General features: G+C 34.9%; 1 protein-coding gene across 1 annotated transcript; it reads left to right on the top strand.

Annotated features, from left to right (window-relative positions):
- The first annotated feature begins 349 nt into the window (after positions 1-349).
- On the top strand, positions 350-16866 carry LOC111049635 (transcription initiation factor IIB). The gene is made up of 7 exons (XM_022335763.2): positions 350-683; positions 1085-1195; positions 8325-8511; positions 10034-10249; positions 11403-11535; positions 12628-12749; positions 16227-16866. Exons 1-7 carry the CDS (start codon positions 667-669, stop codon positions 16386-16388), a joined length of 948 nt encoding a protein of 315 aa, XP_022191455.2. The 5' UTR covers positions 350-666; the 3' UTR covers positions 16389-16866.
- The last annotated feature ends 7621 nt before the right edge of the window (positions 16867-24487 follow it).

The following is a 24487-nucleotide window of genomic DNA, read 5'->3' as shown; positions in this document are numbered from 1 at the left end:
CTAAGTTACTCACTAAATAAGTCGAGAACTTTATAGACTCTGTAGTTTAGAAGATGGAATCGTGACTCAGAAAGTCGATTTAGACCCGAGAGCTTATTTCAGTCCTTGACTCTGTAAGTCCAGAACTTATAGATCCCGAGCTCGGAAACCGCCCCTTAAGAGAAATGCAAAACCGTCGACTTGAATCTTAGACCTCACTTCGTTTGGTCAATTATTTCAGAATTTCCGATATTTGGTTAACTTTTAGAACGTAGAATTGATTTTTTTCAAGGAGATCACCCAGATAAATAGCGCTCAGAAACAGATTTATAAACGGTAGTGCTCAAACTTGAAGTTTTGTTGGTACTACTGGTAAAGGGTAAAACATCTTTGGTTAGTTTCGTTGCATTTACAGTTTACAGCTGATGAAGTGATAATCGTCTTCCAATTTTATTGTTCCAGTTAGCACTTAGCAGATGTGTTTAGATTGAAAAACTGTTTACATTTTTCCTTTTTTACTGTTAAAAAGCTTAGTTTTTCTCTTAAATTCTTTTGTTGTAATTGTTCATCAACCTACTGACAAATCATAAAATAAACACAAAAAAGCAATAAGTAGTTCATAACCTTGGAAATAGAGAAATTGTAGGTTTATCAAAGGTGTAGGCCAATTGCCTACCGTCTTGCATTATGGCTAGTTCTTCCAGGTCAGTGGAAATTTACTATTTAAATTACCTTTATTTTAAGTACTGTATATCTGATATGTTTTGGATAATAGTTTCGTCAATGTAACGTGTCATAATTACCGTGGATCTATCGGCAGAGATCAAATAATTTTGTACTATGAAAGTCTACATATAAATAAATAATGATATTCTGACATTGTTGTTACCGCCAACCAGTTGCCGTAACAATTATTTTTCCTTCTATCAGATTTGTTTCGACAAATAACAAATATATATTCTAATACTTCAAGAACAATGAAAGATTTAAAGTGTATTATTATGTAACGTATGGTATTTAGACTATTGTTAGCTTACCTGTTTGTGCTCATGTTATGCGTTGGTTAGGTTTATGTTTTATCTTTTTGTAAATTTTAATCTTTCAGATATGATACTAATAAACTGTGCTGCAGTTCTCACCCTGATGCTCCATTAATTGAAGATTACCGTGCCGGTGATCAAATCTGTTCAGAATGTGGACTGGTAGTTGGTGATCGGTAAGTTTATTCTACTTGAAAATGTTATTGGTTAATAAATCTTTTTAAGAGTTTAATAATAATTTTTTCTAGTATTTCAAGTTAGTAACTTTTTTCCCAAACGCATAGTCTCCTGTATGGGAAATACTGTAGGAGCTGAATCTCGATGCAAAATGACGCCTGAGACGCTGATTTTACACGGAGAGACCCGGTCTTCTCTATTCAGCTAGAACTTAAACTAAGCTTATGCGGGAAAACCGCTCAAATGATAGCTATTGTCGCGTAACATTCTTGTTACTTGTCTTGTCTTCTCCGCAGTCTGGTGACCGGGGAATCGTCAAGATGTCTTCCATTCGATGGAGTTTCGCGTCAGTCTTGGACGCCTTTGTCCCGTATGGTGACTGTAGGTATGCTCTTGCACATATTCCGTTGTGGTGTAGTACGGTCTCTCTGTCAGATAGCGCTTGAGTGCCTTGGCAAATAGAGTGTCATCCTCAATAATCTTCAGTGTATCCGACAGTTTGTTGTAGAAGAAGGCTTCTGCATAAGCTGGAGAGTTCTTAAATTTAGTAAGACGGTGCATTGGGAGGGCTATGTCCTTGATATTCCTTGTATTGTGACCATGTCTGTCACCTCTTAGTAGGTTTTGTCTTCTTTGCTATGATTGTTGACTCAAGGATATGGAAATCTCTGTGAGTAGCTTGTGTTTCTTGAACAGCGGCTTGCTGTGTTCCATTGTGCTCACTTTTAGCCTATTGCTCTCAACGTTATTTTTTGAATGACATGGACTTTTGCAAGATGTACTTGTGGTGCTGAACCCCATGCTACAATGCCGTATCTCAAATGAGAGACAAATCATGGCATGGTATGTTTTTTCCCCCAGTAGGCCTATGTTCTGTAGCCTTCGAACTACATATACCACAGATGACAGTTTTTTTACAGAATTTTCCAATATGAGGTTGCCAGAATAGTTTGCTGTCAACAATGATGCCCAGAAATTGTGTATGGGTGGCTGTGGTGATTATTTGTAAGATCTACTGAGGTGTTAGTAGGTTGGTTTACATTTTACATGTATATTCTTTTGTTTGTTTATTGTTAGGTTCAGTTTATTGCAGGTATGAGTTGCTTCTTCCAGAGTTGCATCTATCACACTGTGATTTGGATCCTGATTCTTGTGTGGTACTAGTATTGTAACTTGACTTCACGCGTCTATTTTGTTCTATATAGTATGAGCTTTATAGGTTTATAGTTGCATATGACAAATAAAGAACGCGTCGAAATAATACTTTTATAATATTATCCAAGGATAGCCTACCTCTTTTTAAATCACTTATCTAAATCGGGTTTATTTTAGAGTGCTCTGTGCTTAATAATAGTATTTGAAGTGTTGAAAAGAATTAGAGTCTTATTAGAAAGTTATAGGCTATGGAAAGGATATCCACTCACATGATACTCAACGGGATTGAATTACTCCGAACAGGAGAGGAAAGGATATCCACTCATATGATACTCAACGGGATTGAATTAAATGCAATTGTTGATACAGGTGCCGAATTTTCCTATGTATCAGAATTTTTGGCTAGACGTCTGGAACAGAACAGAACCTTGAGGTCGAAGCGTCACTCCCTCCCGTGACCGTGGAGAAGCAACAAACTCCCGACATTCATGGCGTTTGCCAGGGTCAATCTCCCGCACGCTTCTGGCTCCTGTGCCTACAGAGGAAGAAGATGCTCTCCTTGAGAGTCGCCGAGGAGGCGAGTTCTTGCTCTCGCCTCCATATTATGGAAAAGTACCTTACCAGAACATCACCTGGTGTCAGATACCCTTCCAGAGGACATTCCAAGGCCCTTCTGGATTACAGAACGCAACCTCATGGGAGATGTTTATATAACAACAGGTTGAACTCCTCGAGTTACAGATGACTGTTGTAAACTCGTGATAGAGTTGGTGGCTGATATCCAATCCTGAAGATCAGTCGCTTTAATTCCTCGTCGAATAAGTTAGTTAGAGCTGATTCTCTCGGACGACAGTACTAGCTTTCTGAACTCGGTACACGGTATTGTTCGTGCCGCTCATAGCGGTCGCGGCGGTACGGCAGATGGTCGAGAACCTCTCCTCAAATATAAAGTGCAGGAAGTGTTAGTAGCCTCCACCCCCACGGTTACTGTGAAGCTGTTGACTTCTGAAGTGACTTTTTGGATAGCATTCCCCAGTTACCTTCCTTACCGCGCTCAGCTGAAATTCCTATAACCTCACCTGATATCCTCACGCCTTAAACCTGATACACCTTCACACCCCTTTATCCCCTTTAGGTAAGGGAGTGACCTCAGTTGTAAAGCAGTGACATTTTCTGGCCTTTCCCGATATCTTTCAAAAATCCTTCACACACATAGGCAGGGGAGTGACCTTGGCTGTCAAGCAGTGGCGCTTTCCGGCCGTTACCCCTATCCCCTACTAGAACGTTTTGTCAGGGGAGAGACAAGGACGCCCGCCCGTCTGCGTAATTTTCAACCAGGCAACGTGAAACCTGCGTGACGGAGGAACCAACAAGCTCACCCCTCACCTCACCTGAGCCCAGCCGGCTGGAAGAAATATAATAATAATATTTTATTTTCAACAAAGATATAACAAAAAAATGCAATACAGCTGTTGAAAAACGTCACAGATAAATAACAGAATAACAGAAAATATCAATCATAAAATAAAACTTATAACAATTAACAATTCATTCAATTTGCAAAATTATGATAATAGTTTTTTTCACTCTAACAAGAATTCGTCAACATCATAGAACGCCTTCTTACTGAAAAAAAATTTTGTTTTGAATTGTTTTTCCTTTTGTTTGGATTTATAGTGAGGTCTGGATCATTAAAAAACTGCACAACCTCATTGGCCATATTGTTTGCCTCAATCTCCAAGTCTATGAGATCTGTTCTCTTAAATATCAAGGTACAATCATTGGCATAGAGAGTGATTTTATCAGTGACAGGAACATTGAATTGAATATCATTTATATATAATATGAAGAGTAATGGGCCTAAAATGGAGCCTTGTGGTACGCCTCGTGTCAATGGTAACTTGGCTGAGTTTACTAACCCATTAAGAGTAGATATTTAATAGATATTTCACGTGTACTAGAACCTGTTGCTCATCTATGATGCTATCTATTTGCCACGCCTCTAATTCCGAGCTTTGATAACTTACATAAAAGAATATCGATATTTATACTATTAAAGGCTCTTGACAGGTCCAATAGGAGTGCAGTTACATAATCACCAGCATCAATCCCTCTCACAATTGACTGAAATTTACCTCTGCAGTGATTGTTGACTTTCCCTTCATAAAACCATATTGACAATTGAAAAGCAAATCGAATTTAAACAGATAGCTTATAATTCTATCATGAATGAGCCTCTCACAAACCTTTGACAATGTATTTAAAACCGAAACAGATCGATAATTATTAATATCCATAACATTACCTTTTTTACTTTCCTTGCCCTATTACCATAGGTAAGGAAAGTATTGCTTTCCAAAAAAATTAAGGTATTCTAATTTCAAGTTTTCTATACGTTTCAAGGTCCCCTGAGTCCAAAAAAAAGATTTTTTTTTACTTTCCTTGCCCTATTACCATAGGTAAGGAAAGTATTGCTTTCCGAAAAAAATTAAGGTACCCCAATTTCTAAATTTCTATTGGGTGTGTGTATGTGTGTATGTCTGTGAACACGATAACTCCATTTCTAATTAACCGATTGACTTGAAATTTTAAACTGAAGGTCCTTATACCTTAAGTTCCGACAGTAAGAAATTGAATAAAATTCGATTCAAGATGGAAAAAATGGCGGATAATTACTAAAAAACCATATTTTTCACATTTTTCTCGAAAACGGCTCTAATGATTTCCTTCAAATTTATACCATGGATAGCTATTTATGAGCCCTATCAACTGACATGAGTCTCATTTCTGGGAAAGTTGCAGGAGCTCCGTAATATTCTTGAGAAAAATGGCGGATAGTGACTAAAAACCATGATTTTCACGGTTTTCTCGAAAACGGCGCCAATGATTTTCTTCAAATTCATACCATGGATTGCTATTCATAAGCCCTATCGACTGACATGAGTCTCATTTCTGGGAGAATTGCAGGAGCTCCGTAATATTCTTGAGAAAAATGGCGGATAGTGATTAAAAACCATGATTTTCACGGTTTTCTCGATAACGGCTCCAACGGTTTTCTTCAAATTCATACCATGTATATATTCATAAGCCCTATCAACTGACATGAGTCTCATTTCTGGGAAAATTGCAGGAGCTACATAATACTCTTGAGAAAAATGGCAGATAATGGCTAAAAAATCATGTTTTCACGATTTTCTCAAAAATGACTTGACTGATTTTTTCAAATTCATATCCTGCATAGTTATTTATCAGCTCTATCAACTGGCATGAGTCTTTTTTCCTGGGAAACTAATAGGGGGTCCACTCCATCCTAGAGAAATGAACTTTGTAGCCCTCCTTCTCGTGCATGAGGTAGGTTGGTAGAGCAGTTTATAAAAAGAACACATAGTCCAGATATTTCATCTGTAGAACAGCTGTTTTGACGACTTTTAAAATATCAACTCAAAGGAAAAAATACTCTGAAAACAATTATATAAAAACATATAGAGAAGACTTATCGTAGTTTCAAATATGTTGCAGCCAATCATCATTATGTTACTCCCCTAAATTATTCTCGTTTTTAAGAATGAGGCTTACAGTTCAATGAGCAAGGAAAGTTGTGTGAGTGTACCACACCAGATTTTTTAGGAGAGGAATCACTTTGGCTATTTTCAATAAGTCTGGAAATATACCTGTCTTAAACATTGAGTTAATAATGACTGTTAACTCAATGGCTGCTATTTCATGACAACATGCCTTAATTAATGACACCGGGATTTCATCTGGGCCCACAGCCTTTTTAGCTTTTAGGTTTTTTTATAACTCCCACAACCTTCATTGACATTTGTGGGAAAATGAAAAAAATGTTGGAACATTATTTATGACTATTCTTTTTCAATGATTCATGTGCTGCAGAGTTTTCATTTGCTGGAGCCATGGATACAAAAAAGTGATTAAAGCTCTCAGCTATGGACTTGCTACCTGTAATCAGTTTATTATTATATTCAATTTCGGTGGGCATTGATCTTTTTTTGATCCACAATCTCCCAGCTAGACTTAGATCTGTTGGCAGAGGAAAGTATATATTTTTTCCCTTTTTGTGTAGTTGAGAAGTTGATATTGTGGTAATTATTAAACTGAGTTTATCAGTGATTGACAATGGTGTAATAACCGAAACCGGTCTTTCTAAGTATCAATAAATCTGGTTTTTTGACAATTTCTTAGTCTTTTTCATTCAAAGTATATATTCACAAAAACTGGGTTTTCTTTGCCTCTTCAACCTTATTGTTGTATTTCTCATTTACTTTTTAAGTAGTTGTATTTCTATGTCCACTCCTTCACTCACTCTGGTTTTTGCTATCTGTAGAAGAGATCTCATTATTTCTATCTCCTTAGTCATCCACTGACCTTTCATAAGTTTTCTTAGCCTATTATCATTTAATCTCTTGCTGACTGATTTGACCGGACAATGTACACTGAAATGATAGAGCAGATTCCTATGGAAATTTATAAATTGTAGATCTGGATCGGATTGGTCATAGACCGCCCTCCAGCACTCAACATTTGATGCCTGTCTCAAACATTCTATGTTCTGTTCATTACAATCAACTACATTATCTATAGCTGTAGCACTGTTTGCTGTTATTCTGGTTGGAACATGTACAGTATAAGACAGACCAAATTGATTCAAGGTATTTAATAAATTTCTTTTGAGAGGAGAGTCGTTTAGAATATCAATATTATAATCGCCCGCTAGTATTATATTGCATTTAATGGTTACAAGCAACTCATCCATCATCGACTTGAAATTTTCAAAGAATAAATTAGCATCACCATTTGGCGAACGGTAAAATCCTGCAATAACAAAACAATTACATCCATGACGTCAATATCAAGGTTAGTGAAACCTATACTGAAAACAACGATAATGCTATCCTCATCTTTTTGCTGATTTTCCAATTTGAATGATGTCAGCATTTCTACTTGATATATTTTTGTGTCTGGCGGCTCCTCCCTCCTCCCAGCTCATCTCTCGTATATCAGCCTCTATCCTGTTCCTCCACCCCATCGTTGGTCTTCCTCATCCTTCACTTTGTCCATAACTGTAACCTGCATCTTCAGTAATCTTACTCCTGGTTGCAGGTAGATCTATTGATATGAACTGTTGTCAAGCAACGTCACCTAACGTATTAAATGCCTCGAGAGTGCCTTGTGGGTAATGACCAACTTTGCAATAATTTTCACAAATCAATGAAAATGAAAATGAAAAAATCTTTATTAGGCGGAGCTAGGACTTTCAAGTCCTCTCTCTCTACCATTCAACCTCGAAGGAATGTGATTAATCAATCAAATTAAGGTGAAAGAAATTCCACTATATAATGAATTTCTTTATTGACAATGTTTTCCAATGTAGTCCAATAATTTTCTCGAAAGATGTGATTGGTAACGCGGGAACTTTAGAATTCCTCTAAAACATAATCTCTGTAGAAAGCGGTACATGCATTACTAGCCAGCAGGCTCTATTAACTCTTCTTAACCGTCCAGCCTAGGTGTGAAAGACTTTGTGGGTCAACTATTTCATCTCCGTAGTGATTAGGATAGGCTGTAGGTAAAGAAGCCAATGGCCGAGGTTATCAAAGTTTAATATTTTTGGTAGAATAAAAAAATTGATTAGAATATAATATAACTCTACTAATATTTGTGTTACCGGTTAGGTCAATTCCTTGAAAAAGTAAGGACCACGGTATAATTACCACTCCAATGACTCTCCAAATAGCATGCGTCTCAGATGGTACTCACCACAGTGTAAGCATGTTTGAGAATAGACTGGCTTCTTATAGTGGAGCAATCGGAAATGTTTGAGGCTAAATGTTTGTGTTCTTAAGCAAACAGTATTGTATTCAATGATTTGTAATATCATTTGTGTAACGGAATTTGTTATGTAAGTGATGTACGTAATTGAATAAAACTTGATTTGATTTGTTGTGCTTGTAGAGTGATCGATGTCGGCTCGGAGTGGAGAACATTCAGCAACGAGAAGAGCGGTGACGACCCGTCTCGTGTCGGTGGGCCGGAGAACCCACTGCTCAATGGCTGCGATCTCTCCACCATGATTGGCCCGGGAAGAGGTGATGCCTCATTCGACGAATTTGGCATCTCAAAGTATCAGAATCGTAGAACTGTAAGTGCACATTTCGACTTTTAATGAAAAGATGTTACACAGAATATATGTATGTCGTTTTACAATAGAGCAATCAACAATCCATAAACGATAGTTCAAAGAGAGTTGATTATCCAATTGCTGTTTCATTTAGTCACCAAGGCAGAATGATATGTAATTTCAATTCATGTCTGGATTACAATCTATGTCATTCCTGAATTACTAGCCATTTATTTTTGCTCCAGTCTTATTATTTCAATTGTAAAATCGTGAGGAAATGTTGACCAAAATTAACTACCCATTCACAATAACAAGATTAGTTGACACAAAGGCTGGGACAATGAACTTATAGAAAAAGCTAGGAATTCGATTAAATTTATCAATTTCTAAAAATATAAATTATGAAAAAAGTACATTGACAATGAAGACACGTTTTCGAGACTATAATAAAACAAAATTTAGGGTATAGTAATCTCAAGTAAAATATGAAAAGAACAATTTATTTAAATTTCACAATCACAACATAAAATTAATGATTAGGACAGAATCAACAGGATAAACCCAAAACTGTTTCTCTCCCTAATTTTGATAAAAATAGTCTAAATGAGATTATGTAAACACTTATTACAGTGATCACATAAATTTACAGTTCAAATATACATTATAATAACATTTATTCAATAAATAATAAAAATTGAAATTGTTGATTATGTGAAGTAGGCTACTTCTGTTTTCATCGACCTTTCTCTACAACCAATGATTTTCTGGTGCCAGTGAGGGCCGGAGCGCCAGTAGGCATGTCTCAACTGATACTACAAGTAAACTTGGCATAAATGAATCAGCTACAATATTACTACTAGCGCGATATATATAATATTATTAAAATGCTATTTTAATTATTAAAATTTTAAATTCCATCAAAATCATTTGTTAAGTTCCAAATCAGAAGATATTAATAGCAGAAATAGGGTTTGAATTCTAAATAGAGAGCGTTGGTTATTCCTCTTCCTATCTCAAGGATTAAAACATTTTTTTTTAAATCAGAATGTGAATAATTCTCCGTCAAAATTCGTGTGATTTCAAAAATATTATTTTAGAAATGATGTTTCTACACTATTGATTTAGTCTACTGTTGAAGTGCATTAAAAAAATAATTTTTGAAATGTTTCTTAGTGTTGGACAATTATTTTGTATAAAGATAAATTATTATTTTAGTTCTATTTATAGATGAATTTGAAAGCCTTCCTATAATTATATTATTCCAGGCAATCGTCTGGGGAATTTGCTTTACTTTTCATTTAACTTCTTCCATATTAAGTTCTATATAATAATGTCTAAGATCTCAACCACCCAATAACCATTCACTTATTTTTATTATTACAAAGATACAGTTTTATTTTTCAACATTTCCTTTGCAAATGTTGGAAGCCTCAATAATAATTAATTTATTTATGGTAGATATAATTTATATCTTCCTATAATTTGTTTTATAATAATAATACTATTGTTATTTATAGCCGTGCGCTTTAAAACTGTTTTGCAGATGAGCAGTTATGACAGATCTCTGATTAATGCCTTCAAAGAAATAAATAGCATGGCTGACAGAATCAATCTGCCGAAAACGATCGTCGACAGAGCAAACAATTTGTTCAAACAGGTGCACGACGGCAGAAGCCTGAAAGGCAGGTCCAATGACGCCATCGCGTCGGCTTGTCTCTACATTGCTTGCAGGCAGGAGGGAGTGCCAAGAACATTCAAGGTTAGTCACAATCATGCTTAATAAAACAGCCAAATTAAATACCTCATAGATAATTGAAAATTAACAATTTTTTGTGTTTATTTTCCTTTTCTTATCTCGAATCTGATAAGCCCATTCTCTTATTGAAATGGGTTTCTAACAATGATTCATATCCAAGTAGGCTGTTCAGTTGAACGATAAGAGAACATTGTTATACTGAACAATATTCCTGTACAATTGAATTTCAATAACGTATTCCTCTTCATTGCCAATTCCGACATGTAAAATAATATTAGATATTATCTCATTAGAAACAAGTCGGGAAGCAATGTGTACTTTTTCAACTTATGTGGATAATAAATCGTTTCAATTCTTTATGGTAGAAATTTTCAGGTATCACACACTTTCAATTGAATTTGATGAATTGTTTGAATTGTACTCAATAACAAAGATAACAAGTTTTTCGATTTCATCATTAATTCTGTTTTCACTGTATTATAAATTACTAATTTGTTATTAATTGACATGGGAACGGAAAATGACATTGAAAAACCATTCCTCAACCAATTGGTGATTTGAGAGTATTTGACAAGAATTTTTTGAGCATATTTGATACAGTATTTTCTATAAAAATCAGTTTTAAGCTGGAATCAGCTCATGTGAAATCATGTATTGATCAATCAATCAATTCATTTCAATCAATCATGTATAGAATTCAGAATTCATGTCCGGCTCAGTGAAAATATTCGTCCCTTGAGTTCTTATAGAACTCTTCATACTCGCTTGTCTCGCTTGAAAATATCTTTCCTCCTCATAATAATAATAATTTTTTCAAATATATCTTTATCTTGTTTCCTATACTCATTTGATATTTCATTATTAGCGAGCTAAATTACTACTTGCCTTGAACAGTTAGGCAATGGACTTCTCCTCCTTAATGTTGCTGGATAACTAAATAGCAGACTAATTATTGTGAACACAATCGATCGGAAACCCTATTTATCGAGTTTTTTTGTGGCTAACCTATAATTACAAACTCTTTAGCTCGCCATCCATATTTTACTGATATGATCTTGATTTAAATTTTCACTTAGTTAAATTGGATTGGAAGATTTCCGTAAGATATCATAAGTCAGTTTTCCGGTTTTTCATTATGATATCTCATTATTTGCAGGAAATTTGTGCTGTGAGCAAAATTAGTAAAAAAGAAATTGGACGATGCTTTAAGTTGATCCTCAAAGCTCTACAAACCAGTGTTGATCTCATTACCACAGAAGACTTCATGTCCCGATTCTGTTCCAATCTTGGTAAGTGGAAATGTTTGCGTGAGCAATTTTTGTTGAGTGCCTTGTTGCAATTTCTACTAGTATATGCTATTACAATGCTTATTCTAATATTTTCAGAATAAATATGCTACAACGTATACAAATTCAATACAAAGTATACTTTCGGTAAGGCACATCTTTCTGTCCAAATATGCTTTTCTCACAAGTCATCCCTTAGGAAGTTTTATTATTGAAATGTGCTATGTTTGAATGTGCTAATGTCATCTTGTCACTACTTCTATAAAACTGAATGAACATCGATTGATGAAATTTTACATCAAAGTATAAGACGCAAAGTATAAAATCCAATGAAGCAGACATCCAATCTATTTGAGTATCTTTTGGTTTTAAATATTGACTATCATTTAATAATGAAGGAAATCAAATGAATATTCAAAAAAGTAAATCTTTCAGTACCTCTTATCATAGAAAATTTGAAATTTATTTTATTCTTCCAAATAATCTATAATATAAAGGAAAGAATTGACTTATACACACACGTATGGATAGGAAATTCACGAATGTCGCATCATCATGTCTTAACTACTGGACTGATTAAATTGAAATTTTGCAAAAAGATTCTGAATATACCGAGGGTGATTATACGCCTATTTCCAGCTCGTTTCGTTTTCAATTCGTCAAGCTTTCAGTTTGTTATACTTTGCTTGAGAGTGGTCATAGCGTCATAGCTATAATGGTGTATTCAACAGTTTCATCTTCTTATTCTTCTTCTATCTATATCGTCTTCTTGCTTATCTTCTATACTATACAATTATAAAAGGAGGAATTGGCTTATACATGTACGAGATAGGAAATACACCAAGGACGGTTCATCACGTCTGAACTACTAAAATGATCAACTTGTAATTTTGTAGAAAGATTATTAATTTACCGTGGATTATTATAGGCCTATTTTCACTATGTGATATAAAGTTTATGTAAGATAAAATTGCAATCAAAATGTTTTTCTATTGTAAGTGTTATTGTAGATGTTAATGCTCTTAATATCAGCATGTGGAGGACGGGTTATGGTACCTGCTAGTTACTTAATATTTGTATGGACATTTATTACAGGCTTGCCTAATATGGTCCAGAGAGCTGCTACGCACATAGCTCGTAAGGCGGTCGAGATTGATATTGTCCCTGGAAGGTCTCCGATCTCAGTGGCTGCTGCGGCCATCTATATGGCATCACAGGTACTCATTTACTAAACTTTCTTCATTCATTCATTCATTTAGAATAACACTCTTAGTGGAATAGTGGAACAGGCAGTTGACAATATTAGCACTAATGAGAATGTAATTTTGATCACACTATTATTCTCATAATATTATTGAGAAAGGATTCGGAATAATATGTTAACATGTATGGAATACATGTATGAAGGAAATACATGTTAGAAGCATTATTACCTCTGAACTACTGAACTGAATAACTTTTACAATATCGGGGCACCGAGCTTCGCTCTAAAGTACAAAAGCATAGAAGCATAGTTTATATTTATTTATCTATTTATTTATTGATACACAGAACACAATTCTTTTAAATGATTGGGGAAGGACCAACACGCACAGCCCAAAACTTCTCCGAATTTTGATGTATACACTATCAATACGGTAGTTCAAAAAGAAGGTTATGTTCCATACACTTTTGAATTTAAGTCCAATTTATTTTAGTCCAAACATTTGAAACAGAAAAGTTCGAATTTAGATTTTTTACAAACCAAATTGAATAACAAAATAACACTTTACTAATTACTTATAACTGTAAAATAATTATTAACATTGAACATTTTGATATCGGTACTTTAAAGAATGATATACTATGTTTGCTACAATATTAAATATTATTTTTTAATATTTGAATATTTTCAAATTTTGTTGATATAAATAAAAAAAATAATAAGTATTGAATAAAATCATATCGTTGGTCTTGTAACAAATCAGATATGTTGATCAAGTCGATTAATTTCTAGCCAGTTAATATTAAAATATATGGGTACCGAGGTTCGCTTGTTATTTATTCATAAACTATTGATAAACAAAACACAATTCTTTAAAATGATTGGGGAAGGACTAACAGGCACAGCCCAAAACTCTTTCTTCCCCTAATTTTGATTTATACGCTATAAATAGTCCAGAAATTAGGTTATGTTCCATACACTTGAATTCAGGTTCAATTTTCAGTCCAAACATTTAAAAACAAAAAAGTTCTAATTTAGATTATTTATAAACCAAATTGAATAACAAAATAACACTCACTAATCACTTACAATTGCCAAATAATGATTAACTTTGAAAATTATGATATACTCTACTGTAGAATGATTATCATGTCATGTCAACAAATCAGATTATTTTGATTAAGTCGATTAAAATTTCTAGATAATATTTCTCGCTGATTGATTACACAGCTGGAAATAATTCAGTTTCTCTCCCACACACGCATCTTCTGTTTCGACAGACGAAATTATCATCTGTTTTTCCAAGAATGAATAATTGTTATCCTTTTCATGTCCTTCAGCGAGTCTTCCCAGGGATGGGACCTAGTGCAATCGAATTTTTATATCATAAACCTACTATGTTCCAAATTTCGTGAAAATCGTTAAAGCCGTTTTCGAGATCCGTTGGACATAAATAACCAGATATAAATAAATATAAATAACCAAATATAAAAATACAGACAGATATATACAGAAATTGTTCGCTTAATATAATAGGATATTTCTCTTGAGATGCATGAGCAGATTTCAATAGTTCAACAGCTGAACATAATTCTGTCTCACTCCCACACACGCACTCACTCGCATTTTATCGAGAGACGACGAAACTATCAGCTATTTTTCTAAGGATGAATATCTATTATCCTTTTAATTTCCTTCAGCGAGTTTCCCCTGGGATGAGACCTAGTGGAATCTAATTTTTACAAATCATAAACCTACTATGTTCCAAATTTCGTGAAAATCGTTAGAGCCGTTTTCGAGATCCGTTGGACATACATACAGAAATTGCTCGCTTAATATAATAGGATTCAGATTCCGAATCTACCGAAGATGGCTGTAGACTTTTATTAATTTTTATGAATCAATTGATTTTAATAATTTATACAAATTTATTCAATTTGTGATACAAAGTTTACGTAATGCTAAAAGCCCAAACAGATTCTTCAGCGATAGCACTTGTGACGCAGATGGTAGCGTGTATGGCTCTGAATAGTCCCGGGTTCAACGCTATAATAGAAATACTTTCATACATGAAGTTTAAAAATATTTAATGAGTATCACATTTAGTAGAAGTGTTATTCACAAAGTAAATGAATTAAAACAAAAAAGTAAATGAATTACAAATATTCATTGATATTACTTTTAGCAATTAGGAATATATAAATAAATAAATAAACTATAAACAAAAAAGTAAAAACAAATGAAAACAAACAAATGTAAAAGTATAAACAAATGAATTAAAACAAAAAAGTAAATGAATTACAAATATTCATTGATTACTTTTAGCATAGCCACCTCTAATACAAGACCGCGGCCTACGATATTGCAACATCGCAGTGTAGGCCTAGAATCAGTGAAAAAGATCAGCTAGTATTTTTTAAAATCTTTTTCACCAATCATGTATTAGATTCTAGGCCTACACTGCGACGTTGCAATATCGTAGGCCGCGGCCTTGTATTAGAGGTGGCTATGCTTTTAGCAATAATTAGGAATATATAAATAAATATACAAACTATAATGCTCCAACTAAGTATACGGGTGTATCAGACACGCTGAATTTTTCCGCTTGCTTAAAAGCTAAAATGTTAGCTTGAAGATTAAAAGCCGAAATTTTAGCTAAGGCTCGTTAGCTTGTTGACATTTCGTGCGAAATAGACGCGCGAAAAGACCGGCTGAAAATCTGAGACGCCCACTTTATGCCAACTGACCTATAAATTCAGCGTGTCTGAGACGCCGGACGAGCTTGATAGACCAAGGTCTATAGAAACCGTGATAGACGCTTGATAGTGGTGCTCATTGCGGATTTCAAGTAGCTGCTAATTCAAAAAAGAAAAAAAACTGAAAGTAGTACCGTATCCAGTTTTGGCCTTTTGCTGATCTTTTTCAGTTATTGTTATTATCGTCGCTAATGAATTGGAAAAGTACCGGTACCGGTTCTTTGAATCTACAATAACTGCGCAATATTTTTAGAACTAGAATTTTGAGGTTATTTTATTGAAATTAAACCAACTGATTCATTTATTCATTTACATAAACGTTTAATACATTGGTGATCATGAACAAATATTTTTTTAAATAAAAGAACAGATTCTAATTAAGTATGAACTGAATATTTGAATGTGTAATGTTTGACATTACACATTTATGACCTGTTTGACATATTCAGTTCATACTAAATTTTTATCAAATATTCATAATTATCCATTGCATAATCTTTATTTTACTTCTATTTCATCCAATGTGTAAAGCATTACTGGACAGCTAAACAGAGCATAAACTCGATGAAAAATTGTCGACCTTTACGGGCTTTACGGTTGGGGCTTTACATTAATATTTATTGAAACTAATTAACGACGAACTTATCTTATGAAACTGAACATATCTTATCGATGAAGTATCGATAATTATCCTATATAATTTTGACTTATCTCTTGCATTATGTCACTTTCAGGCATCAGAGGATAAAAGAAGTCAAAAAGAAATTGGAGACATAGCCGGTGTTGCAGATGTAACAATCCGACAATCGTACAAACTCATGTATCCTCATGCTGCAAGACTTTTCCCTGAAGACTTCAAGTTTGCTACACCGATTGAGCAATTGCCACTGTGGTAGACACACTCTCATTGCACCATCAACCCATCAACCATCTCATTCTTTATTTATAAGTGCTAAGAGTGTTGTTCTTGACATTTCACACAAGTGCATTTGTATAAATTGATTCAACTTAATATTAATAATGATTTATGAAGTTCTTAGTTGTTTGGTGAAAGTAATAGATGCTTCGGAAAAGTGCTGTGCCTTCTAGTTGAGCTTGTTTATATTATTATTATTCATTCTGATGATGAATTTTTCTTCTAAAGATGAACTTTAATTTCAATTTTATTAAGATTACCGATTAAGTTTATAGAAAGAAGGTTTTCTCTCATCACCGAAAAGTTATTATTTTCTTTCATATTCAATTCAGTGTCTTGTACTTGATTTGGATGGATACTATTTTATGAATTTTAATGAAAACAAAACGCAATTGATTTCCAAGCATCTCAGTTTGGAATGAGTTTGTAATTTTAAATAAACAACTTTCATAGTCTTATTGTAGCTTTTCACTTTTCTTGCCCTACCTACTACCAAAGACTTAACGACAGAAAGCTTCATGAGTGATGATGTGCGTGAATGGTATTAAAAATAGGAAGAAGCCAGCTGAAAAGACTTTCAGAATCATTGTGATCCTCACAGTACTGGTGCAACCAATCGGCTTCTTTAACAAATCAAGTGATAGTTTCGATCATCATACAAATCTGATTTGGCCATTAGTAACTCACACCTCTTCTCAAAATTCAAGGCTGCTCTTCCAAATCTATGTAGAACTCCAAATAACGCTTTAGCACACTTCAAATCATGTTATTTTGGCGGCAACATTCTATGAACAGGGTTTTCGAAGGCTAGTACACTGGTATAACTAATCTTCACGGCGATTATGTTGAAGACCAAAAGTGTGAGTAATATTATTATTTTATATCCCTGTCCTGGTTCAACAGTTTTCTATCTAAAAGGAGACAGGCAGTTTCCATAGCAGGTGTTTTGGGTGATGAGGTTGATGTTGATTATGGGTGATCCGGGGGAGTACTTTGGGCCCTCCACTTTTCCTTATCTATATCAACAATATATCAGAACTGCAACTTAATGGGAAAATTATGTTATTTGCACTTATACTAATACTCTTACTTTTTTGAAGAGAAGATCATGGGAGGAGATCCGTAACAAGGCTTCACAGGTCCTTTTCCAGGTGAAGAAATGGCTGGACCAGAACACGCTTTCCATCAATATATCAAAAACAAAGTATATGCCAATATCTCTGCGCACCATAACAGACTACAACCTTGAGATCATAAAAATACATAAGTGTGATAATCCACTGAGCAACCTATGTACGTGTGAAAGCATAGAGAAAGTGGACTCATACACGTATTTAGGAGTTGTTTTTGACAGCCGAATGAGATGGTCAGAGCACATCAACCGCCTGAAGTGTAGGGTTCGCAAATTTATAAGTGCTTTTCGCATGTTGACTGACATTCTCCATGAGCTCGAGATGAAAATGGCCTACTGTAACCGCGCTGTGTTTTTTGTTTAATCTATTAACCAGTTATTTGTAACCATTTCACTTTGCTTTTTTGTGTTGAGTGTTAACTTTTTAAAAAACGGCAGGTAACTTTAGACATTATTTATACTCCGAATTAGTTGACGTGCATTTAATGTATGGGATGGGACACAGAAATAGAACTGAAGCAAGACGTTTGTATCAAGAAAACTTTCCTAACCGAGTATGTCCAAGTTCGAGGTTTTTTGCCACCATTCATCAACGTTTGTCTGAAACAGGTTCTTTGATGTCCAAAGAGCACATTTATGCAGGCAGACCCCGATCCACTTGGACTGTTGAGTTAAAGGAACAAGTTCTTAATGAAATTTATGAAGATCCAGAGAAGAGCACGAGAGAATAATCAGTGCAGTTTAATGTCAATCAATCTATTAGTTTGAGGATCCTAAAAGAGCAACAATTACATCCATACCACCTCCAGAAAGTTCATACTCTATTGCCACGAGACTGTATTCCCCGTGCTGGTATTTGCCGATGGTTTTTAGAAAAACTTGTTAACCCAAACTTTTAAACAACTGTTTCATTTACCGACAAGGCACACTTTACAAGAACTGCTATCGTTAACGTCCACAACCAACATATTTGGGCAGCTGACAATCCTCATGCCATCAATCCTAATCGTCCACAACATCAGTTTTCAGTAAACATTTGGGCAGGAATCATAGGAGATTATCTAGTTCTGTTCGAGCTTTCTCCCAGGCTTAATGGCATAATCTACTTAAACTTTTTGAGAGAGGAGCTATTTATCATACTTGAAGATGTACCTCTTTAGTTGCGCCAATACCTTTGGTTTATGCACGATGGAGCTCCAGCACACTTCAGTGTTGCTGTTCGTGAACACGGACACCTGATTCACAGGTTTCCAAATCAATAGGCCGAGGTGGGCCAGTACCATGGCCAGCTAGGTCACCACACTTGAATCCTTTGGATTTTTATCTTTGGGGACACTTGAAAACCTTAGTATACAATACTCCGATTGATACAATTGAAGAACTCCGATTAAGAATTTTGAACGGAATAGGAATGATAATTAAAGCAGACTCCTGGAATATTTGAACGGGTCCGACAATCGATGAGAAGACGTCTGAACATATGCATTAAGAACAACGGAGGTCACTTTGATCATCATCTTTAGTCTTTTGGTATAAGTTTAATGTCATTTAGATAATATGTTACTTTCATATAGGAATCAAACTTTTCATAAAAAACCGAATATTTTACTTGCAATCAGCTACAACCTATGAGCTATTCTCTCCTCATAAAACAGCAAATTTTTGTGGTGTAATGTACTACATAAGAATACATTTTATTCAACTATTATTAAAATTTAGTTTACACAGCTTACATCATTCTTTTCAGAATTAAATTCTCTACAATTGTTATTTCAAAAAATTATATGTTTACTGGTCATTAAAGAAAGTTATTGGACATCAAACGTAGAAGTCTGTGTTTTTCTACGTAGATTTCTTGCATATTTTAACTTTTTTCTCAAAAACTACTCACACTACAGCTTCCAGACTAGTTTTGTTCAATTTTTCAGATATTTTTCCATATGAATCCACCATATGTTTTTTAAAAACTAGTTCCCAAACAATTCAGCATCGGTGTTTTTCACCAGAGGAACTGAATTCCGGGCGAAATCTTTCACTCTGTATAGCTCGCTAATGAAGCGTTTATGGATATTTATGTTTATAAGAACTTTTCTTCTTATTTTTACCTCTACTATCACTTATTGAATTATTTTACCACAATTATGAATCATCCTGTATATTTGATAAATTCTCGATAGAAACATATATGTAACAACTTTACCAGTTGAAACCTATTCGAGTCTCTCTCAATAGGTACATTCAAGAAGAAAACACGCCTGTTTTGCTATCAATTGGGTCAGAGAACTCTGAAGGAATAATAATGTCAGTGTATAGTCTAGGTAACCTAAATGAACATCAAATAATTGAAACTTGAAATTAATTTATTTCATTGACATTATTATTTTTAATAGCTATATAATTCTAATTTATTCTCGCTCTGATCCATTTTTTTATTAATTATTTTTATTTTTTTCAACCTGATGAATGTGAACCCGCGCATGGTTCTGGGGACCACTCCTGGCTCATCTTCCAAATTTACGTGTTTTATACATTTTTTCACATTTTACTACATATTACATCTTAATTTACTCATTCTTTCCATTAAATTCACTTCATATTATTATTATTCTACAATTTGAGACAATAGTCCGAGCGCAAATGTCAAGAAAAAGGCACACCGTGGTCATTTTTCAGTAACAGCCGTGGAAGATGTCTCAATTTCTCCGTTAGGTCTAGCTCAATAAGGACCGTGATGATGATAATTCGAAACCACAGGCAAACACCTCGAAAACAAGATGGCCGCCAAAATTTTTAGGGTTTTAATTGTTATATCGCTTGTATTTCTATAACCGTTCAAGATATTCAACCGTTTTTTGAACGAAAATATTTCAATGATCTTTCTCTACAAATTTTGTTTTATAAAATTTCACTCTGAAACGCATATTTTATTAGTTATAACCTTTAAAGGCCCAAAAAAAGTTTTTCCCAATTATTTTAAAAATTCTTTTCATTATAACTTTTGTTGTGCTAGAAATGCAGAGAAATTTTTAATCTATTAAATTTAGATCGTTTCTTCAGCTTCAAAACTATATATCTTCATGCGCTGTACGCCAACAAATGTGTTCTCCAGCGCCCTCCAAAGAAAACCCTGCATGATTTTTCTGGTGCGTTTGTCCATACGCATGAGGTAACAAGCTAGAACTATAAGGGTAAACGCGCACTAGCACGGCCAAGACCAAGAACTTGCAGCCAGGACAACCTGAAATTATATGGAGCAACGCGCACTAGTCAGACCAAGACACGACAAACGCACGACCACAGCAGTAGGCTCTGGTCGCACAGACCAATTGCCAGACCAGCTTGACGTTGCGGCCAGGCGTCCATCATGGAACAACGCGCACTGCCTAGGCCAGTCTGCGACCAGGAGTAGTTGTGAGTGGTTGTGTGTGCGATTGAGTAAAAATGGCAATAGAATCAGTCTTTGATACCGAACGTCTTATACAAGAGGTAAAGTAAAGGCCTTGTTTGTGGGATTTTTCATCAGATGATTATGCCAATAGAATAATGAAGAAGCAAAAATGGGAAGAAATAACATACACAACCAGCACGGCCATTTTCCTCGTCATCCATTTTCAGACTGACTGTTAAATAGGCACTGAGTACATTATAATAAATGTAAAACTTTGGTCTTGGTCGAGGTTGTGGTCGTGCTGTTCCAGACCAGTACTGGTCTTGATGGTCGTGGTCGTGGTCTTGGTCTTGGTCTTGGCCGTGCTAGTGCGCGTTTACCCTAAAATAGATTTTTCATGACTACTTCGAGATAGAGACTTGCAAATGGCCTCAATCGCTACGTTACAACAAGCCGAATAAGAATATTGATGATGGAAACAACGAAAATATTCGACATCATATAAAAATTCAAGATTGACAGAGATTATTGACAGAGATTTTTATATCGCTTGCTATTGTGTTATTGTGAGAGATATCGGATTGATTTTACTACCAAAGTGCTTAGAACTAACCAATCTATGATATTCGATAGAATTGTCTCATTTGGACTACTTTTTCGTGATTAATTCAACTTCAAAAACTTAAAACATACATTTTTCGGAGGCAATATTTCACTTTCCACTACGTATATTATGTATTCGTAGTAGACATACACTAGTATTATTGGCACAGTAATGTAGGATATATTTCCAAAGCTTCAAAATGACATCTGATTGATTGTTGTAAGTCCATATTTTACGGCTGGAGCGTCATCGGAAAAAGAGTGAAAAGTACTGTTTGCAGTGTAAAACACACTTTTCCACCATATGCCAAACCCAAAATTAGAAAACCATGTAACTCATGACTCCTTGAAGGTACAGAAAATGGTATCAGGTTGGAAATGGTATCAATCTCTTCTTAATGATGTGTAGAAAGAGAATATCCATGATGGCATTCTAAAAAATTTTTGTAATCATTGAAAAAAAAGATGGCGTAAAAATATGTCGATTTTCATGAAATCGTCTGTAATTCTATTAATGTTGAGGATATAGGATATATTCAGTCATCTGGGGGCTCCAAAATAATCATACTATTATGATATTCGAAAGATTCATCTCATTCCAACAAATTATAGGCTACTATGGTAAATATAACTTCAAACTCTTAAAATCTGATTTTTTGGGGACAAAATTTTACTTTTTCACCCATGTTCACCCATTTTCACCCAATACCATGTCTTTACAGTGAACAAACCCTGATATTATGGGCAATTTCTAAAGCTTTGAAATGACATCTGTTTGAACGTTGTACGTCCATGTTCTACGGTGGGGCGCCATCGGAAAAAGAGAGAAAAGTACTTTTTGCAGCGGAAAACACGCTTTTTTCACCATAATATGCCATAATTTGAACACAATTTTTGACTTTACAGCTTTGTTGGGACTTATTAGGAGGAGAACATATCAAAAGTCCCATCCCTTTATCATGTCCTAAAGGGATGAGGGTGGTTTAAAAGTTGCATTTTTCGGCTTTTTGCATCCACGCTTATATATTGGGAATAATGTGTTCAACAATGGCTAGAACAATTAAAAAATGAAGCTTGATAAATTCTCTACAATTTTTTCAGTGGAGTATTGTAGTATTTCCAACAGTTTTCGAGATATTCGTTCTTGAAGGGATAAAATAGTTAAAAAAAGATTTTTGCACAATTCTTTGCTCTTTCAAGTCTAACACTCTCCACTAATGCGTCTTAAAAATTAATGCTTATTAACGTGGGTTCGAAAGAGCATTGGGTTGAATTCTCTTTGATATTATGTATTATTCCACTATTCCAATTTTCCTTTCATTGTTATAACAGCTTTAATGTAGGGGGTGAAATTTTCAATGCTGCAACAATTATTGATCATTTGGGAATGAGATTTGAAGGGGGTATCTGGAACACAGTTTTTGACTTAGCAGCTCAATTGAAGCTAGTTAGAAGGTAAACATAGCAAAAGTGCGCATCTTTATCCCCTCTTTTGAAGGTATGGGGACCACTCAGGTGACATTTGTTGGAAAGTTGAAAATTTCAGCTCCTACATCAAAGCTGCTATAAAAATGAAAAGAAAACTTGGAATAGTAAAATGTGAAATAATACATCATTTGGAGGTTTGTAATATTTTAAACAGTTATCAAGATACTCGCACTTGAAATTGTCAAATTGTTGAAATACCGTAACAGGCTTTTATCCAATTTTCGCTCTTTCAGGGCTTATAACTCTTCAACAATTTATCGTGAAAATGAATACGGTACTTATCGTAGGGTTTTAGAGAATTGAATTTTCTCCAATCTAATGTATTATTTCACTATTTCATGTATTCATTCCATTATTTCAGCGTGTCCAACGTGTTTTTTTTCATAAATGTCACACCTTCAAGGTTCAAGAGCGAATATCTCGTAAACTATAGAAGATATAGAACTGTGGGAAATTATGTAAGCTTCAATTTTGTATAGAATATACATGTCCATAAGATGCATGGTTTTCGAGCTATGTGCGAGAAACCAAAAAATGGCACCTTTCAACTCCCGCACCCCCTTAGCACGGTGAGTAGTGGTGGGGATTTTCGATATGTTTACCTCCTCACTACTGTACCCTTATCAGAACTGCGGGGTCAAAATTACTCAGTAAGGTGTTTGGATACAGCAGGCTATCTGTATTCCAGATGGCAGATACAAAGATACCGAAGCAACTTTATCTCTGTGAGGATACCAGTCATACCTAGTCTAACTAGGGAACACTAGGCAGTTTATAGTGGGTACGGTATGCATCCAGTGTTGAGTGTGACCACACAGGAAAGAAACACTACAGATATGCTTATTCCGTGGTGTGACTTAATTATAGGGCCCTTTAAGACTATACCAGTGAGCGGGGACACACGACAATGTCGAACGCCTCCCATAATATATGGTACAAGTTGAGCTTTGCTTGCTAGGCTCAGTTGATCTATGCGTAGGCTAAATACATTCTTCCTACCTTCGTAAAGATGTAAATTATATTGCATTAATTTCAAATTGAACACTAGTGCATTTAATAAGCATTTCAGTGTATTCCATCTAAAGGGTTGAGGGGTTGTTATTCCAAGTAAGCCCATGCAAATTGACGATTTAACATCTGTGTCTTATCCAGGGGAGCCCAGCCCCATCAATCCCATCCAATGACGCACACCCTCAATGTCCTGAATTGCTGAATATCCTCAATATTCTGAAGGTGAATATCAGCTCACCCTCGCAAGAAAACAAAGAATTATTTTCGAACCCCCACAAATATTTTTTTCACAATGACGCCGACTGTGTCTTCTCGCCCCCTCTGTATGGGCACCCGTTTCTTATGAATAAAAACTTTGTATCATAATTATTTTTAGAGGATGCATATGGGTCTAATAGTCATCCTCCGTGAATTATCGTCAGATTCCATCTGGGTTTTTCGAGGGTGTAAAACGTAG

This window comes from Nilaparvata lugens, chromosome 3 (assembly GCF_014356525.2).
Source record: "Nilaparvata lugens isolate BPH chromosome 3, ASM1435652v1, whole genome shotgun sequence".
NCBI classification, from domain to species: Eukaryota; Metazoa; Arthropoda; class Insecta; order Hemiptera; family Delphacidae; genus Nilaparvata; species Nilaparvata lugens.
The sequence above is the reverse complement of the archived record's forward strand: the minus strand, read 5'-3'. Positions and strand labels throughout refer to the sequence as shown.

Coding starts and splice junctions, on each gene's coding strand:
- LOC111049635 (XM_022335763.2), top strand. Junction 8,512..10,033: donor AGTATCAGAATCGTAGAACT/GTAAGTGCACAT, acceptor ACTGTTTTGCAG/ATGAGCAGTTATGACAGATC. Junction 11,536..12,627: donor CCGATTCTGTTCCAATCTTG/GTAAGTGGAAAT, acceptor CATTTATTACAG/GCTTGCCTAATATGGTCCAG.